The sequence below is a fragment of the Schistocerca gregaria genome, chromosome 1 (assembly GCF_023897955.1).
Source record: "Schistocerca gregaria isolate iqSchGreg1 chromosome 1, iqSchGreg1.2, whole genome shotgun sequence".
NCBI classification, from domain to species: Eukaryota; Metazoa; Arthropoda; class Insecta; order Orthoptera; family Acrididae; genus Schistocerca; species Schistocerca gregaria.
In genome coordinates this window covers 240,464,798-240,483,706 of record NC_064920.1, presented here as the reverse complement: position 1 = coordinate 240,483,706, position 18,909 = coordinate 240,464,798, and the positions used below count along the sequence as shown (strand labels likewise).

Genomic DNA, 18,909 nt, shown 5'->3' with positions numbered 1-18,909 from the left:
TGTACATTAACATGTAAACATGAAAGAGGACAAAGAAATCTATAATTAACTTGCTTTTGCCCAAAAGAGAGCTATGTTCAAACCGTTACAGTTAGCATACAGTTAGAAGTAATTGTACATAAATGAGCATTGATAAATACGCTTAAGTATAGACTAACAGACATCGAATTAAATTTTCGTCACCCAGAAATAGGCAACAAGCAAGACGTTAGAACTGGCCAGCATCAACTCTTCTTTTGCGCATGATGACGGGCACAGACGGCAGTCCGCAGCTCGTGGTCGTGCGGTAGCGTTCTCGCTTCCCGCGCCCGGGTTCCCGGGTTCGATTCCCGGCGGGGTCAGGGATTTTCTCTGCCACGTGATGACTGGGTGTTGTGGTATGTCCTTAGGTTACTCAGGTTTAAGTAGTTCTAAGTTCTAGGGGACTGATGACCATAGATGTTAAGTCCCATAGTGCTCAGAGCCATTTGAACCATTTTTTGAACAGACGGCAGTTGCGGAGGTGAGACATCGTCTGCTCCTCTCCACACTCACAAGTTGAGGGTCTTCTAGGGTATTCCCATTTTTCAAGAGTTTCTTTACACCGCCCACCACAAGTTCGTAATCTGTTGACAGACTTCCAGGTACACCAGCTCTCATTATCACCGGGAGGTACTTCTTTATGTTATGAGCAGTCTCTACTCTCTTTCTCCACATGTCTAGCCTTTGGTTTGTTTTGTTTACATAGACCCATTAAAAACTTTTTCTGGACTTCAAGCAAGACAGTGCTGTCAAAAGGCCAAATAATGGGTGAGTGCCAGATGTCAAGGCTCTGCGTCCTTCTGCTTGTGTACACTGGCATCATTAGAGTGCATCACACTGACAAGTGTATTTATCGGTAGTGACCTTGTGGAAGGAACCACATCGACATACACATCAAATTTGTCTGATATGAAAACATCTATTATGTGTTACACTTCAGCTCTGTGAAAAGCCTAAAATTTATGTGAATTGTTTAAACATGTGATGCCATATATCTCTGGAAACCTGGAACAGTCCACTCGTTCATACTGTGAGATTTGATGTGTTGAGTGCTGCTATCAGACAGTCTCTTAGCATGTATGGCATCTGTCACGTTATAGTTATGTGGCAGTAGATGTAAAAACTGTTGTACGGATCATTACATTTTGCCATTCGTCTATCTTTTTTTTTAGGGCTTTCGTTTTTAAGATATTAACAAGCTGTTATATTAATGCACCATTTGCAAGTTTTAATGGGATCATAGGTATTTTACACTCTTGGTAAACTTTCAAATACATAGTGTGTTTCGGCATCTTAATGTGCAAGCATGTGCTGAGAGATTACCAGCTAGCTAGTCCCAATGTCCCTGAGCATGTCCTCTCATGCCACGAATGGAAGGGTCTGGGTAGCATCGCTGGTGCAGGTCGTGGAGACTTGTTGTATCGGGCTGCATCAGTTACTGTTATCCCAGCAATGAGTCTCCAGGCAGTAACCTCTGGGACCTGGCCACTAGGTGGCATTGTGACCCGCCATTCGTCACTATTGACAGATTTTTCTTCTCAAAATGAATTTCACAAGTAGGCTGCCATCCACGACCATCATAACATTGTGTTCCTTTGCTCACCGTTTCAGCAACTTTGATGATCATGGTTCAGCTTGTACATTACTGTAAACATGTTTCGGTTTCAGCTATAGAGGGGACATGCCAGATGCATGTAAGATTGCATGTTTTGACGGATTTGTGAAGGTCTGGTTTCTGACAAGTTCAACAAGTGGATCTTTAATAGCTGTCACTCATCCCACATATAATTTTCTTCTCCTGAGTCAGCGAAAGTTTTCAACAGACACTGAGCATGCATCTGTGATTTTTAAATTACCAACTTGGACAGCTGAAATAATGCTGTTCTGCAAAACGTATGTGTGGGTCATTGTACACAACTGAAGTCTGAGTTTTTTTTTAATTTTCCGCCATTTTAAACATAGGTCATGTGGGTTTTTTATCCTAAACTTGGATTCAGTGCCTATGGTCTGCAGCTACAGGGGCAACTGATTTACGTACAACAGTATGTAGGTAGCTGAGGTAGCTTGGAGGCACTCCCTGGTACGACATTTGTATAAATACACATGCAGTTGTTCCCATCTTATCCAACAGCACACACCCAGTGTAAGTGAGCAACATATTTTTAAATTTAGGACAGTGTGGCTTTGGGAAATCCAGTGAGGTCCTGAATTTCCCACCATTTTAAAATTAGGACAGAATTAGAAACTTAGTGCAAGTGACCTGGCAAACACGCAGGCTGTACCAGTGAGCTGGTATACCTGATAACCGTGCTGGATGCACCAATATTCCCAGATCCACCATCTTGGATCGCTATATTGGTTTCCAAACTTAGAACCATGCAGGCTACTTCAGTATCCTCGTGTACAACAATTTGGTTCGCCATCTGAGACTTAGGAGACCTGACAACAATGCAGCCTGGGCTCATAGCCCAAGGTCTGTCACCCTGGATTCTATGCATAACACAAATAACCTGGCAACCATACAGCGTAGGCACGTAACCCCAGCTCCACCATCTTGAACTCTGACATCATAGATCTGGGAAAAACTTAGTATAATAAGTGATCTGGCAGTCATGCAACCCGTGCCTAGATCAGTCATATTGGATCCCTTGCCAGCCATCTTCTCTTGCCCATCATGAACAATTGGACTATGTCTGACATCTTGGATTCTATACTTAGTACATGTGGTCTGTAATATCAGAAGGATGGGGAAAGCGAAAATTTTTGAGTTTGCAGCTGTTTTACATTTAGCACAACCCAAATATTTTGAATTTCTCGCCATTTTGTACACAGGGCAATTGGCGTGTGATTTCAGACGCCTGGGAGTAGGAATAGGAGGAGAAATCTGACAATGTTGCATGGCGACGTCGTCGTTGATATCGTTGGAAATCTGAAAACCACACAGGCTGGATTCATACTGTTACAGCACAGCTACTAATTACATCTGATAGATCTAAGTATAGATTTTGATTTATCTCTTTTTACAGGTATTATCATGTTCCCTCGTCTTCCAATATGCGTTCCCAAAATTTTAGAGTAAACGTTTCTGTGATAGTATTTTCCTTGTAGTTTCTGCTGCTGGAGATTGCTGATAATTCCTGGTGACAGCCTAACATAGGAGTGAGAAATCGCACATTTCTTTTTTGAATCCAGTTGGACAGGTGTCCTATACATGAATCGAACCAAGAGTTTTGTGAGTGCGCATTCGATAAATCTCAATCTGTAATCTGCCATGTTAATAGGGTTCTGTGAACGTTTCATACTCAGCCACTGCAAATGGATATTTCTGTGAAGGGTGCTCCCTTGATGGTGAACATAACTTTTAGAGTTCAATGAGTTGGGAAAATGTATCACTGATGTAGAAACGACAGAGTGAAAAAATTACCAACTTAAGTGTGCTGTGAGGTATGTGACCCTATGAATCGATGTTTGCACGATGTAATAAATTATTTTATTATTTAGGTGACTTCTTAAATAACTGAATGTGGAATAAAAACTGTCCAGAAACCGAGAAGATAGTTTTCCAGTTCTTCAGGATCACAATGATATAGTTAATTGGCTCATAATTCTTTCAATTGACAGGGAAATTACACTACCTGAAAAGAAATTGAAGCACTCACAAGGGGAGGAGGAATAGGAATGAAACTTCACGGGCTGAAAGGTTTTGTTATGTTGTTTCTGTCATTACAAACTGGAATCAAATTTACAAAGTACTAGGTAGGTAGTATGAGCCCTCTTATCAGTAAGATATTGCATCCCCTCTGGCGTGGAAGAAGGCAGTCGGTCGGTTTCTAAAGTATTCATAAAGCTGTTGTATCCTCTCCTGAGGCATGTCGGCGCACAACTGTTGTAAGTTGTCCTCGTTATGCTGCGTACTGGCGCTGCAACAGAGTTGAGAACCGAGCTGGTGCGACACAGTCTAATGCGTACAGATCTGGGGCTGATGATGGCCATGGGAGTAATCCCAACGTAACGCCGTACGTGGCGGAGCATTCTCCTGTAGAAACACAGCAGTACCACACTGTGACAAGAGGCAAAACATCAATATGCAAGATGTCTGTAGAACACTGTTGTGTCCTCAATATCAGCCATGACTGAAGTCGTATTCAATTGCTCCTCACACCATAACCCCAAGGGTAACACAGCTGCGCCATCCAAAATACTGGAAAAATGGGACCTCTCTCCAGGTCCCCCCATAGTCACCGAAAACGGAAATTTGGGGTAATCTGGGTTGTGCGGAACCATCATTTACCGCTGAACACAGTGCTCCGCCAGTCATCAGCAGTTCATGCTTCTGAGCTAGGGCACCACTCCAAAAGCGGCTTTTTGTGCAGCCTACACAAGGGACAGTAATTCCCTGGTCTTACTGCTGCTAGTCTCTAACCAATGTTATGGGATGGAAAGGAAAGCTGCACATAGTCTGCTACTTGTTCTTGGATGGCAGGGGCAGATGTGGGAGGTTACAATGTGCTCAGAGTACAATATGGTGATCCTCCCTTGTAATGGTTTGATATGGTCAACTGGAACCTTGTCAACAAGTTTGACTGACTCCACATTCCCATCCAGTCCAGTCAGTATCAGGCTGCTGTCATGCCTGAATGCTCTAAAAATCTGGATATTGCTCGATTAGACCAGGGTCACAATTAGGCCCGTTTCGTTCTCTGTTAGGTGATGAAAAGACTGTCTGACATGAGTGATCAAAATGTTCAAATGTATGTGAAATCTTATGGGACTTAACTGTTAAGGTCATCAGTCCCTACGCTTACACACTGCTTAACCTAAATTATCCTAAGGACAAACACACACAACAATGCCCGAGGTAGGACTCAAAACTCCACCGAGATCAGCCGCATACTCCATGACTGCAACGCCTCAGATAGCTCGGCTAATCCCGGTAGCATGAGTGATCACTCCACACTCCTTACATGCTCTACCAGGCCTGGTAACATCACTGAACACAAATAACACTAGTACACTCTGGTGGCCGTTCTACGTGTCACACAGAATTGCAACTCTTATAATTTACATATGCATTGATGCTGTGTACGTGTATGATGTTAAATTGACACCCAACCATATCTTCAGAGTGCTTCTTTTTTGCGAGGCAGTGTAGTTTATCAATTTATAAATACTGAAGGTCTTAAAATGGGTGACCTGTTCCACATCATTCCTCAATCTCTCCTTTCAACCGCTGTTTACCATCCATACACGATGTTCTATATATTGTTGTTATTGTTGTTGTTTCCAGTCCAAAGACTGGTTTCATACAGCTCTCTCTTCATCTCCGAGTAACAACTGCAGCCTACATCCTTCTAACTCTTCTTAGTGTATTCATCTCTTGCTCACCCTCTACATTTTTACCCTCCATGGTTCCCTCCAGTACTAATCTGGTGATCCCTTGATGCCTCAGAACAGAGTCCTACCAACCGACCCTTTCTTCTACTCAAGTTGTGCAACAAATTTCCCTTCTCCCCAATTCCACTCAGTATATCCTCATTAGTTACGTGACCTACCGATCTAACCTTCAGCATTCTTCTGTAGCACCATTTTTCGAAATCTTATATTCTCTTCTTTTCCAAACTATTTATCGCCCAATTTTCACTCCCATACATGGCTACACACCATAAAAATACTGTCAGAAAAGATTTTCTGACACTTAAATCTAGACTCGATGTTAACAAATTTCCCTTCTTCGGAAACGCATATATCTATGAAATGAAGCTTCACAAAAAGGCAACGATCAATTTGAGAAGCTTTCATTTTTGCTTTGAGATTCAATTGCCGGATCGGGATTCCGTGTCCCAGATTTATACATTTTCCGTCCTGAATCGTCCCCGAATGTTTGCATCCCGTTGCGTAGACACCGTGCCTACTCGAAAGTTTTAAATTATGTCCGTGATTATTTGGCGGATTGTGTGTGCTTGCAGGCTGGCGCCGACTACGGGAAGCGCATCCGAGCGCTGCTGAAGCAGCTGGAGGCCGTGACACAGGCGGCGATGCGCAAACCGCCGGCCAAGTTCAACTTCCGGCGCAGCGGCCGCTACGCGTACACGTGGGGCGAGGCCTACCCCGGCATCCGCGTGGGGCACCACGGGTGCAGGCCGCGGCGACGCACCGTGCCCGGTCGCGTCGGCTGGCTCTGGAACACCGGCGTCTGCACCTACGGATGTGGCGTTAGTAAATGCAACACGTTTCACAACCATCAGTCTGCACTGCTTATCGCACTCGTTGCACTGCCGTACAAGATTATGCTCCACACAAATACGAGGGGCATTCAACAAATAATGCAACACTTTTTTTTTCTCGGACAATTTAGGTTGAGTATATGCAAAATTTGCTGTGGGACGGCGTGGAATATTCCTACTTCATCCCCTATAGTTTCATGAAGTTCCGGTAGGTGGATGCGCTTCACATTGGTTTTATTCAGGATTCCAATAAAACATACTATTCCCCACTCTTTTGGCTACAAAACCCTTATTTTTCAACGTAAACTCCATTCAGTGCGGTGGTCTACGCCACCTCCAGTTTCTTTTGTCTCCGAGTAGAGAGTCGTCGTTGAGTACGCAGCGTTCAGTGATTGAGAGCACTTCTACTTATACTCACGTAGAGACGTTATCTGAATTCCGTCCTTGTGGCTGGAAGTTCGCCTTTCTTGTCTGCAGAACACAGAGAGGATAATACAGTACACTCCTGGAAATTGAAATAAGAACACCGTGAATTCATTGTCCCAGGAAGGGGAAACTTTATTGACACATTCCTGGGCTCAGATACATCACATGATCACACTGACAGAACCACAGGCACATAGACACAGGCAACAGAGCATGCACAATGTCGGCACTAGTACAATGTGTATCCACCTTTCGCAGCAATGCAGGCTGCTATTCTCCCATGGAGACGATCGTAGAGATGCTGGATGTAGTCCTGTGGAACGGCTTGCCATGCCATTTCCACCTGGCGCCTCAGTTGGACCAGCGTTTGTGCTAGACGTGCAGACCGCGTGAGACGACGCTTCATCCAGTCCCAAACATGCTCAATGGGGGACAGATCCGGAGATCTTGCTGGCCAGGGTAGGTGACTTACACCTTCTGGAGCACGTTGGGTGGCACGGGATACATGCGGACGTGCATTGTCCTGTTGGAACAGTAAGTTCCCTTGCCGGTCTGGGAATGGTAGAACGATGGGTTCGATGACGGTTTGGATGTACCGTGCACTATTCAGTGTCCCCTCGACGATCACCAGAGGTGTACGGCCAGTGTAGGAGATCGCTCCCCACACCATGATGCCGGGTGTTGGCCCTGTGTGCCTCGGTCGTTTGCAGTCCTGATTGTGGCGCTCACCTGCACGGCGCCAAGCACGCATACGACCATCATTGGCACCAAGGCAGAAGCGACTCTCATCGCTGAAGACGACACGTCTCCATTCGTCCCTCCATTCACGCCTGTCGCGACACCACTGGAGCCGGGCTGCACGATGTTGGGGCGTGAGCGGAAGACGGCCTAACGGTGTGCGGGACCGTAGCCCAGCTTCATGGAGACGGTTGCGAAAGGTACTCGCCGATACCCCAGGAGCAACAGTGTCCCTAATTTGCTGGGAAGTGGCGGTGCGGTCCCCTACGGCACTGCATAGGATCCTACGGTCTTGGGGTGCATTCGTGCGTCGCTGCGGTTCGGTCCCAGGTCGACGGTCACGTGCACCTTCCGCCGACCACTGGCGACAACATCGATGTACTGTGGAGACCTCGCCCCACGTGTTGAGCAATTCGGCGGTACGTCCACCCGGCCTCCCGCATGCCCACTATACGCCCTCGCTCAAAGTCCGTCAACTGCACATACGGTTCACGTCCACGCTGTCGCGGCATGCTACCAGTGTTAAAGACTGCGATGGAGCTCCGTATGCCACGGCAAACTGGCTGACACTGACGGCGGCGGTGCACAAATTCTGCGCAGCTGGCGCCATTCGACGGCCAACACCGCGGTTCCTGGTGTGTCCGCTGTGCCATGCGTGTGATCATTGCTTGTACAGCCCTCTCGCAGTGTCCGGAGCAAGTATGGTGGGTCTGACACACCGGTGTCAATGTGTTCTTTTTTCCATTTCCAGGAGTGTATTAGATTATACTAATCAGAGGACCGCCTTCTGCCATCCCAGTGCTTGAAAGGGTTTTTATTTGTGGCTGGAGTTTCTCCATCGTAGCAGACGTGTACGAAAACCATCACTGTGACCACATAAGTTTTATTTCGACTGAGGTTGCACATCACTGTAGATCATCTTTGAAAGTAGTGTCTTCTAGTTTTTGGTACCTAGATGATGTCAGTCATTTTGCGTTATTTATATTAGATCGCGTAGCCATAAAAAGGGCAGATTTGGGCAATTGATCAATCATATTAGTTAGGAAATTCATTTGACCTCTTTATGTCCACTGCACATTGATATATAAACAGTTATAATATATAAAGGGGCTTTAATCTACAATAAATGTATAAGCAGAAACAGCATTTATCATTTTGTATTTACTAGTTCTCTTAATCATTCATTTATATTTATAGTGTAATTTATTTGTTAAAGAGGAAGAAGGAGGAGAATAATATCACCATTAAGAGATCCTAAGATCTGCTTCAGGGGGTAGTCAGACAGGTCCAAATCTTCACTTTCGCGTTCAGTATTTTCCGTTGCGCACATTCATTTTACACCCGCCTGGAGTAACATCTTGGAAGCTATCTATGAGCCAGACAGAAACGTATAAAATATGCTAGATAGGAAAGTGCAGCTACTCGATAACTCGATTTAAACGAGTCGGCTGACGAAAGAAACGAACGAATAGCGTGCAGGCTGACTGGCGGGGGCAGCACAGGTGGCAATGTGGGCGGCCCCGCAGGGGGATGGGATCACGCCCCACGCCCCACGCCCCCCCCCCCCCCCCCCCATGTATCTTCCACTGACTGCATTTCCCCTGTTAATTGTCTTGTACACCAGGAAATCTGCACTAAGATTTGTCGAGATTGTTTTATTGTGCTTTCTGTCGTAGTTCATGACTGCAGGGACAATGAACAAAGGTACTTTCTACAGGTTAGGGTCATCTTAGTTTATATCTAGATATAAGATGCGGACCCACTTGCCAAACATTCTTTAATTACTTGGTTTTGAGCGAGTGTAATGATGTTGCAAGAAACACGGAAGAGAGTACCCGCCCTTCCACGTATCACCGATCTAAATAGATGGAGTAAAGGTCTATACACATCAACTTTCGGAAGATTTCCACTATCAGCGTTCACCATTTCCCTCTCTATTTTTATTTAGAAGTTGTAAATGCGTTACCATCACTAAATAACTACACCGTTTACAGAAAAAATACGAATACGTAGTAACTTGGGTAACACTCGAATAACACACGTCTAGCTTCATCTTACTCCTAGTCTGTGACGTCACCAGAGATTCAGCCAATAAGAGAGCATTTTCGATCATCTTGAAATTTAATTATTTTTAAGGCTTCATTACATATAAAAAAAATATTTCGTGACAATGTTGACCAATGTTATACCCACTCAGAATAACAACAATCCGAAGAGGTTTTTTTAACATAAGAAAACAGCTTATTGTGAATTCTGGTATACTCGTAGAGTTGATGCAGCATGGAATGATGAATCTGTCTTACACGCTCAGTTTTATTCATTTCCCAGCCAGATTAGGCAGACGTGGCAGCACTGTGTACTATAGCTGAAAATCACCCACAGATTTCATTTTCATTTTTCGTACTGTACTGTACGTACATAATAAGCAATTTTTCGAAATTTGCTATATTTCCTGGCGTTGCAGTTTAATGGCCAGCAGTGTGTTTTGGCAGTCTCACTATTCCACGTCATTCGAGTAGGAGGGACATAAGAATTGATAAACTCAGAAACACCTTATGTCCACGTTATTTGCAAAATGAGATAACGACAGATTATGTATCTGTAAGAGGTAGCGACACTGGTTGTGATAGAAATACCTCATGTCTAACAAATAGTTTCCATGTTATGAGATGGTAAATTTTAATGTTTTATTCAGAATCGCCTAATGTCCATGACATGAGGCGTTTCTACACTTGTTGTTGTTGTGGAGTGAGTGGAAATATCATTCTCTTTGATTTCCCGTTGGTTTTCTTGGAATACAAGTATCTTAGCTCAAGACTAAATGCCAAAATAATGTGGCAAGCATTTCTGCCAATGAATGCAGATTTAAGACCCCAGGAGAATGAATCATGTGAGTCTGTCACTTACTGGTTCCACACGAAGATATTCCATGAAAACTTTGATCTGAAGTTTGGACAACACCAAGTTGGCACCTCTTGTGCCTGTGAAGCGTGACGTCAAAATTAGATCTTTTAACATCAATATCAATGCCAAAAGAGGTGCTGCGGCGGAACTGATGGTAAAGAAGCGGCGGTCTAAGAAGTTTTATTCCAGACTTGAAGAAGTTGAAGAACGTGCAAAACCTCATGACGATATAGCTAGGTTAACGTTTGATTTCGTGCGTAATGTAATGCTTCCTGTAACCCCAGTGCAAGAAGCCTTCTCTGTACGCCAACTGACAGTGAATGTTTATAATATTAATTGGCTCAAAACCAACATTGCCAGATTCTACCTTCACCGTGAAGGTATTGCGAAGAAAGTATCAAATGAGGTTGGCTTGGTTCTTCTTGACTATATTGAAGAGAAAATCAGACACAAAGTGAAACAGCTGTGCGTCTTCTCAGATGGATGTTGGAGACAGAGCAAAAACCATAGTCTTGTCGGTGTCTTACACATGTTAGTGAACACAGGGAGATTTGAAACAATTACACATTGTATCTCAATCAGGGACCACTCATACATACCTTGTGATAGAGACTAGTGAAATAAAATGACTGATCGTATGTACCTTCTTAAGTAACATACAGAACTTATTCTACAGTCAAGTGTTCAAATATGTTTGAAGTGAAAATGGTTGAAACTAGCCGCACGGGATTAGCCGACAGGTCTGGGCGCTGCAGTCATGGAATGTGCTGCTTGTCCCAGCGGAGGTTCGAGTCCTTCCTCGGGCATGTGTGTGTGTGTGTGTGTGTGTGTGTGTGTGTGTGTGTGTGTGTGTGTGTGTTTGTCCTTAGGGTAATTTAAGTTAAGTACTGTGTAAGCTTAGGGACTGATGACCTTAGCAGTTAAGTCCCATGAGATTTCACACACATTTCAACATTTTTGGTTGAAACCACTGACATCAATAATATACATGACTCGTGGCCCCGGTAGTACAAAAAGATTGTTGTTTCTCAGGAAACCAAAGGAACTAACGTTCCTTCAGATAAGAAAGTTAAATTTATGGTCTCGCAATACAACCAACATCGACTGGCGAAAAACGTGGGAGGTATAATTAATGGGTCGGCAGTTCAATGTGTGAAAAGAGTTTCACTTGCTTATCAAAAGTACCTCTGAGCGCTATGGGACTTAACATCTGAGGTCATCAGTCCCCTAGCACTCAGAACTACTTAAACCTAACTAACTTAAGGACATCACACACATCCATGCCAGATGCAGGATTCAAACCTGCGACCGTAGCAGTCGTGCGTTCCGGACTGAAGCGCCTAGAACCGCTCGCCCACTGCGGACGGCACCTGCTTATCGTACAGTAAGAGTCTACGGTGGACATACCACCATCAGCCAAGAGACAGTGGAAGATATCAAGAAGGTTCGTCCTTACCTGCCTGAAGCACACGTTTTTGGACTCCCACTCATAGAAACGGATGATGTGGTGATGATTGTGAATATGTGCATGTTGTATAACATTTTATACGTACAAAGTAGCACATATTGCACACTATTTTGTTACAGTATTGATGCATTAATAAATCGCACTAAGGGGCCATCACACTTTTGAGCAGAAACCCCTCACGTCGCATAGTTATAGACGTTAATATTTCAGATCCTACGTACAGTGATTCCCAATCTTTCCTAGACCATTACCCCCGAGTGCAAGCAGATATTAGCTAGTACCCTCACCCGCCCCCCCCCCCTTCCCCAGATGATCACCGACTTTAGCACATAACTGAACTGTAGAATGAAAGTATTTTCTTGGAAAACTTTAATTTTTAAAATGGTGAAACATGAAAGGCATTTAGTTCGTGTGTTTGGTGGAGGGTTGGGGGGGGGGGGGGGGAGTCGGTGGGAGTGGGAATGTGGGGTGTTAGAACGAATTACGAAGGAATTCGTAGTGCACCGCGAATGCTACCCACAACTTGTTCTCAGATAAGAAATCTAACTACCCACAGTGAGGGCGGACACTTGTTACAAACTCCTCTATGTTGTGGCAGCTGCTTGACCTGCACACTCCAACCCCATTCAAAATCAAACAAGTTCAGATGTGTGCACTATAAGTACTGTTAGTAAATCACTTGATTGCTGCACTCGTTACTTCTGAACTTGTAGAAATTGGAACACTTCAGGCTGGTAATGTTTTCTGTCTAATAATAATAATAATAATAATAATAATAACACTATGCACAGCTCTATAGCAGCCCTTATGCAGTTAACTGCTGTGTCGTGGTGCCAATTAATTCATTTAACTGTTTCGCAGTGAGCAATAAAGCGACTTCTGGACTACTGCAGGTATTGTCTACAACTTGGAGAAGACGTTTTCTTGACATTTTTAGCATTGTAACGTATATGCCTCATTTTTACCATCACCGATGTACAGAACAAAGCACAATTTATGTGTACAACGGGTGGACTATGTGTGGAACATGTAACTCACACTGCATTAGTGCTAATAATCGAGAAAAAGTAATTATTGGTAATTATTATTATTATAGTCTTACAAAATTGTGATAATAGTAATGATATTTTGAATGTAATTTAGTTACGTGACTGAAACAGAATCGAATCGTTTAGTTTTTACCCCCCAGAAAATTTCATTTCACACGTCAGGGGGTAATTACCCCCAGGTTAGCCCGCCCGGTAGGCCGTGCGGTCTAACGCACTGCTTTCCGCGCGGGAAGGAGCGCCTGGTCCCCGGCACGCATCCGCCTGGCAGATTTGTGTCGAGGTCCGATGAACCGGCCAGTCTGTGGATGGTTTTTAGGCAGTTTTCCATCTGCCTCGGCGACTGCGGGCTCGTTCCCCTTATTCCGCCTGAGTTACACTATGTCGGCGATTGCTGCGCAAACAAGTTCTTCACGTACGCGTACACCATTACTCTACCACGCAAACGTAGGGGTTACACTCGTCTGGTGTGAGACGTTCCCTGGGGAATCCACCGGGGGCCGTACCGCACAATAAACCTGGGTTCGGTGTGGGGCGGCGGAGGGGTGAAGTGGACTGCGGTAGTCGTCGTGGGGTTGTGGACCACTGCGGCTGCGGCGGGGACGGAGCCTCTCCATCGTTTCTAGGTCCCCGGTTAAGTGGTTCAAGTGGCTCTGAGCACTATGGGACTTAACATCTGAGGTCATCAGTCCCCTAGACTTAGAACTACTTAAACCTAACTAACCTAAGGACAACATACATGAAACGTCCCCTTAAAAAAAATTATAAATGACTGTGCTTAAACTGACACACAATATTTTTAGCGCAACAAAATCTGAATTTCAAAAATCCCTACAAAAGAATGGCCCTGACTAACAATAATCTATACCTTTCATGAATCACTTACCTCACAAAAATCTTCGTTACTCAAACTACTGCAATACAGTATGCGCCATTACTGCCAGCTAAATAAAAGATTCTAACTACTGAAGGCACTAAGCACTGATAGGCATAGTTAGCAAATGAAAGATTTTGATAGAGAACAAACAATGTATTTACCTTAATAGTGTTCAAAAGTCATAATATAAATATCAGTTCATGATATCCAGTATTACAAATTTACTCTTTCTGGCAGACACACGTCCAGATCATCCCTTCTCAAAACTCCGCCATCTCTCTCCCCACATCCACCACGGCTGGCGGCTCACCTCCAACTGCGCAACGCTACGCGCTGTTCACATCCAACTGCCCAACACTACAATGGCGAATATTCCAACAATGCCAACCAGCCACAGACTGCACACAGCACAGCCAGTGATTTTCATACAGAACGCTAGGTGATGTTACCAACATAAAAAACTGAACAGGCGCTATAGCGCCTAGAACCGCTCGGCACTCCGGCCGGCTCCCTGGTTAACATACAATACCCCCAGGTTGGGAACTACAGCTATAATAGGTACGTTTATTAGAAAATGTGGGAATTTTCTCAATAGCTGTTCTTGGTCCTTCTGATAATCACGGTTTTGCTTCTCCTGAAGAATTTTTGGTAACCGACGTATGGGTTTCTGATTTTATCGATTCATACGGCGATGGTATCGGTGCGCAGTTCCGGCGGGGGTGGTGGCCCGGCGCCATCGGGCGCTCGCTGAGGGACTGGGTGCGCGGCCAGGAGCGCGCGACGCCTCCGGCGCTGCTGCCGGTCACGGCGACGTCGGTGGTGGTCCCGCGCAGCAAGCGCTTCCCCAAGGGGCAGCAGCCGCCCGAGGCGGAGCAGGCGCCCGAGTGCATCAGCGTACCCGCCGAGCCGCTGCCCGAGCCGCCGCCGCCGCCGCCCGTGCTGCACGTGCGCCGCCAGCCGCGCTCCATGGGCGGCGACATCCTCATCCAAGTGCACCCGTCTTGCGTGGGCGAGGTCGACGCCGACGTGACGCCGCTCACGCTGCGCATCCCGGGCAAGGCTAAGTCCGGAGCCGGCGAGTCCGTCGACGACGAGGAGGACAATCCCGAGGACGCCCTGGACACCAGCAGCTCGGAGCTCGACTTGCAGCTCTTCCCTCCGTCTTCGTTCCCTCCTATCAGGTACGTCTGCTCCTCAGCGTAAGACAAAAGAAAAGGCTCGTCACGAAGGAATTATCCGAGTGGATTGGAAATCGTGAGTACACACTAGAGATGGGTAGTTCGCGAATGAACTGGTCCGAAGGAACGGTTCACCAAGATGAACAGAAGGACCGAGGAGCGAATTCCAAGGAACGATGGGTTCGTAGTTCACTTCGCACGCGGCGGTCTACTTATAGTTTCCGGGAACGAGGAACGATCGGTTCGTAGTTCACTTTGGTCATGGTGGTCTACTTATAGTTTCCGGGAATGAGGAACGATCTGTTCATAGTTCACTTCGGTCGCGGCGATCTACTTATAGTTCCTGGGAATGAGGAACGATCGGTTCATAGTTCACTTTGGTCGCGGCGGTCTACATATAGTTTCCGGGAACGAGGAACGATCGGTTCGTAGTTCACTTTGGTCATGGTGGTCTACTTATAGTTTCCGGGAATGAGGAACGATCTGTTCATAGTTCACTTCGGTCGCGGCGATCTACTTATAGTTCCTGGGAATGAGGAACGATCGGTTCATAGTTCACTTTGGTCGCGGCGGTCTACATATAGTTTCCGGGAACGAGGAACGATCGGTTCGTAGTTCACTTTGGTCGCAGTGGCCTATTTATAGCTCCTGGGAATGAGGAACGATTGGTTAATAGTTCACTTTGGTCGCGGCGGTCTACTTACAGTTCCCAGGAATTAGGAACAATTGGTTCATAGTACACTTTGGTTGCGGTGGTCTACTTATAGTTCCCGTGAATGAGGAACGATCGGTTCATAGTTCACTTCGGTCGCAGCAGTCTACTTATAGTTCCCGGGAACAAGGAACGATCGGTTCATAGTTCAGTTGTTCACTTCGGTCGCGGCGGTCACTTCGGTAGTTCTCGTTCCAGCCTCCGTCGCGTGCTCGTCTCAGTCTCGGTCTCCCTCGGCCACACTCGTTGATCTTCGCACGACCACCTGTCTCAGTTCCACTGCCGACTGCTCCTAGTTAGTTCAGTATTCAGTTGTTCGTTTCCTTCACTGCGCTCGCCCATTTTACATGTGTTCCAAACTGTTCTTGCACTTGGGTCTGGCTATTCAGTGTCCACAGCCGGTAGTCAAAAAGTATTTTATAGTTATATAAATTACATAAAAATTACATTGTATGTAATAGATACGTATTTTCAGGTAACAAAAGGGCATATCAGATCACTTCTTTATATCGATGAACAGTAGAAGACATACTTATAACAAGGCAAGTTGTTTTTGTTATTCATACATTTTTTGGTTTCATTGACTTGATTTAGCATCTGACTTTCAATAATTTGCTTAACTTTTGGTGTAAGAAAATTCATACAAAACGATTTTCGTGTACCTTTCATATACAAAACATTACATTTAGGAAGGCTCTAATTATTTTTAAGTTTGGTTGTTTCCAATTTGCATTTCCTGCTAGTTTGGTTTCGTTGAAAAAAAATGGGTTGTGAGTCATTTTGGCTCTGTAGGAAAAGCGGTGCCTCTCCATTCGAAAAGACATAGAATGCCATAAAATCGTATTTGCTTATTATCTCAAAAACATTTGTTCAGAAGGAGCTTTCAAACCAAAAACTTCACTACTGCGAACTTTTTTATTATTATTATTGCTGCATTAACTTTAATAATGCAACATAAAAACCTAATTTTTATTAAGCGTGTGACGCAAGTATGGGAAAACGACATTTTATTTTATGCTTCGCCTACGAACTCAGAGACAACGTGAATATATATAGGATGTAAACGATTATTGTTTACAACGTAGCATAGCTATGTAGCGGAAGTCGAAACGAAGAATTGTATACAAGACACTTGTGGTCTATTAAGTTGGGAAACAGTCACCAACAGGTTCACAAGACTACATGAGCTATAGACCATGCGCGTTGCGTGCGATTTTCATATTCTCTTCTCCAGCTCTTTACACATCGTCATCGATTGTTTCGCAATTGTTGCTTGCATTAGCTTGTTATTTCTTCCCTGCCTAATTGTTGTCTGTTTGTTGTATCTGCTCGTAACGGGCAACACATCGTCCGTAATTGGCGAGCAGTCTGTACTCGGGGCCGGTTTTCCGTCCGCCACCCTATATTATTTCCCTGCGATCAGCCACACAAGGCTACGTTTGACTAAACGAGAGGTACTGCAGAATCACAGAAATTACTTCTAAAAGTGTGTAAGAATTCTGTGCTCCAGGGGGGAGGCAAGTGCCTCCTCTTGGTGCCCTCCATCCTTCAGTCACCTACACTACTAGTTTTCAGTTTGTCGTAAGAACCATATACCAAGCACAAATGAACAGTGCACGAGTAAAAATGAACGGTTCCCAAAAAAGAACGATCAGCAGTGAACTAGTTCCCAAAAATGAACGAGTTTGCCCACTACATACAGAGTGCGTTCCATATGAAATGCGACCATTTTCTCTTTTTTTTTTTTCTGTAACCGGTTGAACTAAGTGGAGAGGATGTTAGCTTCAAAACGCTCTTTGTCTCACTCGGCTGCGAGCTGGCGGAGAGTCAGGACGTGCTTTTCCGTCAACCCTGTTTTGAGTTATGTAACACGGACCAATGGATTATTCCGTAGAGCAACGGTATGCTATCAAATTTGGCGTTAAACTTGGAAAGTCCGCCACCGTAATGTTTCCATTATTTCACCATGCCTTTAGGAACGATTGCTTGCACAAATCACAAGTTTTCCGATGGCACAGCCGGCCGGGCCAGCCTCGGGCATGGATGTGTGAGATGTCCTTAGGTTAGTTAGGTTTAAGTGGTTCTAACTTCTAGCGGACTGATGACCTTAGAAGTTAAGTCCCATAGTGCTCAGAGCCATTTGAACCATTTGAACCGATAGCATAAGTCGTTCATGGAGGGCCGAAAGGAGGTCACCGACGAACCTTGCAGTGGACGGCTATCAACCGCACAAGTGGACGAAAATATGGCCAGTGTGCGCGATTGTTTGAACTCTGACAGACGGCTGAGCCTTCAATTGATAGCACAAACTCTAAACATGTCAAAAACGACCGTTTTCCGCATTGTAACCGAAGATTTGAATATGAGAAATGTGTGTGCTCAACTCGTCCCGAAAGTGTTGACCGATGAGCACAAGCACCTGCGAGTGCTTCGGTGCCGAGAAAGGTTGGAAATGTGTGAAAATGATCCTTATTTTTTAAACTCAGTTATCACTGATGATTCGTCGTGGATTTTTGAGTACGACCCTGAGACAAAAAAGCAGAGTTTAGAGTGGCACACCCCATCGGCGTCCCATCCCAAGAAGGCACGCATGAGCAAGTATAGGATCAAAACCATGCTCATTGTCTTCTTTGATGTCAGAGGCATTGTCCACCACGAATTCCTACCTACCAGGACTACAGCGAACTCAGCTTTCTACTTGGAAGTGCTCAAAAGGCTGAAAAGAAGGGTCTCGCACTGCCAAAGCGACATCGAGGACACGTGGAAAGTTCACCACGACAACGCGCCAAGTCACAGCGCCTTCATTGTCAACGACTTCCTGGCCAGGACCAAGATCCAATTGCTTCCCCAGCCTCCCTACAGTCCTGACCTGGCTCCCGCTGAATTTTTTTCGTTTCCTCGGTTAAACAAAGTCATGAGAGGAAAAAATTGGGACACGATTGAAAGCAACCAGGCGCATGTTACATCAGCACTAAAGGACATTCCGGAAAAGGCATTCCAGGATGCATTCCAGGCGTGGAAACACCGCCTCTCAAACAAATCATCCACTTTTTCTGAAATTGTTATCATTTGTTTGTTTGTAATTGTGCATCACATCTACCGACTTCCGTTCCATTCGGATGATTCCTTCATGGTGGGTCGTCTTTGTTGTTTTTTGTCTTAGGGTGTAGCTAACCCTTTAACACCGAGGCTCATCGTATTATGGACCAATGAAAAAGTGGCTTCACTATGAGATCCATCGTATAAGAGAGCGTGCCTTCGCTGCTATGAAGCGAGTAAAATTCTTACGCTATTCAGTGTTCTAAAGCAGATTTA

At 45.1% G+C, this 18,909-nt stretch overlaps 1 protein-coding gene across 3 annotated transcripts in view; it reads left to right on the top strand.

Moving 5' to 3' along the window:
* LOC126338717 (uncharacterized) overlaps positions 1 to 18,909 on the top strand; it is a 136,531-nt gene that overhangs the window by 99,935 nt on the left and 17,687 nt on the right. For all 3 annotated transcript variants that reach the window (XM_050001576.1, XM_050001577.1, XM_050001578.1), the window contains 2 exons: positions 5,988 to 6,233; positions 14,413 to 14,885. In XM_050001576.1, the coding sequence (XP_049857533.1) occupies positions 5,988 to 6,233; positions 14,413 to 14,885 (719 nt within the window). The remainder of the gene's footprint in view (positions 1 to 5,987; positions 6,234 to 14,412; positions 14,886 to 18,909) is intronic.